At 57.0% G+C, this 2,500-nt stretch overlaps 1 protein-coding gene across 1 annotated transcript in view; it reads right to left on the minus strand.

Annotated features, from left to right (window-relative positions):
• The window catches only part of PTSG_07922 (uncharacterized protein), a 4,223-nt gene that overhangs the window by 759 nt on the left and 964 nt on the right, over positions 1 to 2,500 (minus strand). The window contains exons 3-10 of the mRNA XM_004991668.1: positions 2,484 to 2,500; positions 2,117 to 2,276; positions 1,727 to 1,896; positions 1,431 to 1,571; positions 1,261 to 1,305; positions 490 to 1,126; positions 207 to 310; positions 1 to 30 (exon numbers count right to left, since the gene is read on the minus strand). The exon at positions 1 to 30 is cut by the window's left edge and continues 207 nt beyond it; the exon at positions 2,484 to 2,500 is cut by the window's right edge and continues 71 nt beyond it. Of these exons, the coding sequence (XP_004991725.1) occupies positions 1 to 30; positions 207 to 310; positions 490 to 1,126; positions 1,261 to 1,305; positions 1,431 to 1,571; positions 1,727 to 1,896; positions 2,117 to 2,276; positions 2,484 to 2,500 (1,304 nt within the window). The remainder of the gene's footprint in view (positions 31 to 206; positions 311 to 489; positions 1,127 to 1,260; positions 1,306 to 1,430; positions 1,572 to 1,726; positions 1,897 to 2,116; positions 2,277 to 2,483) is intronic.

Below are 2,500 nucleotides of genomic sequence, written 5' to 3' on the forward strand. Positions count from 1 at the left end.
CGACACGCGGAACGGCGCATACGGCGGCGGCTGCATGTGGCACATCGTGAGAGCGACGTGAGAGTGGGAAAAGAGGTCGGACAGAGGTCGGACAGTCGTGAGACAACGACAACAATTGGGGAAATGGACGCATGTGTGTTGGCTGTCACAACGGCGTCTATGAACACGCGCGAACGCGCGTGTTGCCATCACCTCCACGTGCTCACCTCGTTGATTTGCAGTGCGGGATCGAGATGCACAACCAGCTCGGCGTTCGTTTCGCCATTCTGCCACCAATTCGATGGGAGATTCAGCGACAGTGACGACGTGTCTGCCAAACGCACATGATAATGGCCATAGATGATGTCAGCACACTTGTGAGTAGGCATCCACAACAACCATGATCACACACACACACACACACACACACACACACACACACACACACACACACACACACACACAAAGAATGAGACCGCTTCAAAGAGTCAGCAAACTGCGTGCGCCCACCTGGATCGCACGTGGCCTCAACCTTCATCGCCCGCTCGCCTTTAGCGGTGATCACCACAGATGCCACAACATCGCCAAGTGGCAACTGATAATCGGGCGGGCAGGCAACCGTAAACGTCACCCCATCATCACCATCACCATCACCATCACAACTGCTGTTGTCAGGGAAGGCCCAGTTGAGGGTGAGGTAGGGTGGCAGCTGTGACATGCGCGTGGGCAGGCCGAGGTCGGAGAAGAAGCCAGCAAACTGCTCCCCCGCCTTGCCCACGCTCCTGTCGCCATCACTGCCGGTGTGTGCCGGCTTGCTGCTTGTTGACGCTGACGTTGACGTTGACGCTGACGTTGATGTTGATGTTTTTGTTGCTGCTGATGAAGGTGAAGATGCGGTTGTCTTGGAGGATGTCGTGTTGGTCGCTGTAGCCTTGCTCTTGGCAGTACTGCCGGCCTTGGCACCAGCCTTGCCCCTCGCTTTCGCGGGTGAGCTACGTGTGCCGCCACCCTCTCGCTTCTTCTTCGACGACTTCTTGTGCACTGCCTTCACATCACCATGGCCATCAGCATCGCCGCCGTCGTCGGCGTCAGATGCTGGCGGCGGTCCGCAATCCAGACCGAGATGACTCGCAACCAGGAACATCACCTGAGGGGTGTGAGGCCCGGCGGGTGGGGGGGGGGGAAGGCGCGGGTGTGTGTGTGTGGGTGAGAGAGAGTGTGTGTGTGTGTGAGTGTGTGTGGCAAGCGTTGTGATGGGTGACAACTATGTATTGTGCTTACCTTATCGCACTTCTCGTGCACCACAACGCCGCCAGTTTGCAGAGCCTGCAGAACACAGAAGAGGCCATACGCACGATTGTATGAAATACGAAGAACGCAATGGCGATGACACATTGATGTATTTCACAGACACACACACACACATACAAGCCGCACACATATCAACGAACCTCGTCATCGCGGCCAGTCTGCTGCAGGTTGACAATGTGCATGTGTCCGCCAACTTGCTCGCACAAGATTGGGAGATCAGCGGCGGGCGTGACGTGCAGCGAGCTGCCAATGCACAGCACAACACCAGCGCGTCGGCACATCTGTCAAGCACGTCGATGTGTGTGTGTGTGTGTGTAGTGAGTTCAGTGTGTGTGTGTGTGTATAGTGAGTTCAGTGTGTGTGCGTGTGTGTTTAACGCAAGTGCAGTCATAAGGTGCGAGGTGCTGGTGCAGGTGCAACAGGGGCGCGTACTCACGTGCTCTGCCGTTGCGAGGGCGCGCTCGGGTAAGCTTTCACCAAAGTGGATGATGCTGTCTCGCAGCATGCCCTGCTTGCCTTTCTTCCTGCAGTGCTCGCACGCGCGCCCCGTGATGTGGCTGATGCCGCTCTCGGAGCGATGGTCGCGCACACCCTTGAAGTGCGGACCTGGTGATACGTTGGTGGTGGTGACAATGGAGGACATGTATGGTGTATAGGTGGGCATTGTTCAGCGGGAAATGCAAAGGGCGCATGAGACAAACGCAGGCAAGGATGGCTGCCGTTTGCGATGCAACACGCACACGCACACGCACACACACCCACACCCACATACACATACACACATACACACACGCACACACATCCACACACACGCACACATTCACACCTTTGCTTCCCCGCACGCTGTGCTCCCGCAGATAGGTGCGCTCGCAGTCAACGCAGGTCTCCTTGAACGAGTTGCCATGCAACTCCGAGATCTGGTTCTCCGGCACGCCGGACTTGAGGTGCAGGCCGTCGACGTTCTGCGACACAATGTAGTCTGCAAGCTGTGCAGTTGTTGTGATGCGAATGCACACGCACGCAATGCGGTGCGCGCATGTGAGACAGGAGGAGGGAGGGGGTGTATCGACATGCGGCAAGAACAAGCATCAAAGTGAAGAGTTGGGGAGGAGCAGCGAGCCGGTTGCAAACGTAGCAAGATGTGGAAAGATGAAGTAAGGTGTGACGCAGGTGCGGACGGCATCCAGCCTCACGTTGGACTCGAGCATGG

This window comes from Salpingoeca rosetta (assembly GCF_000188695.1).
Source record: "Salpingoeca rosetta unplaced genomic scaffold supercont1.19, whole genome shotgun sequence".
Lineage (NCBI taxonomy): Eukaryota > Choanoflagellata > Craspedida > Salpingoecidae > Salpingoeca > Salpingoeca rosetta.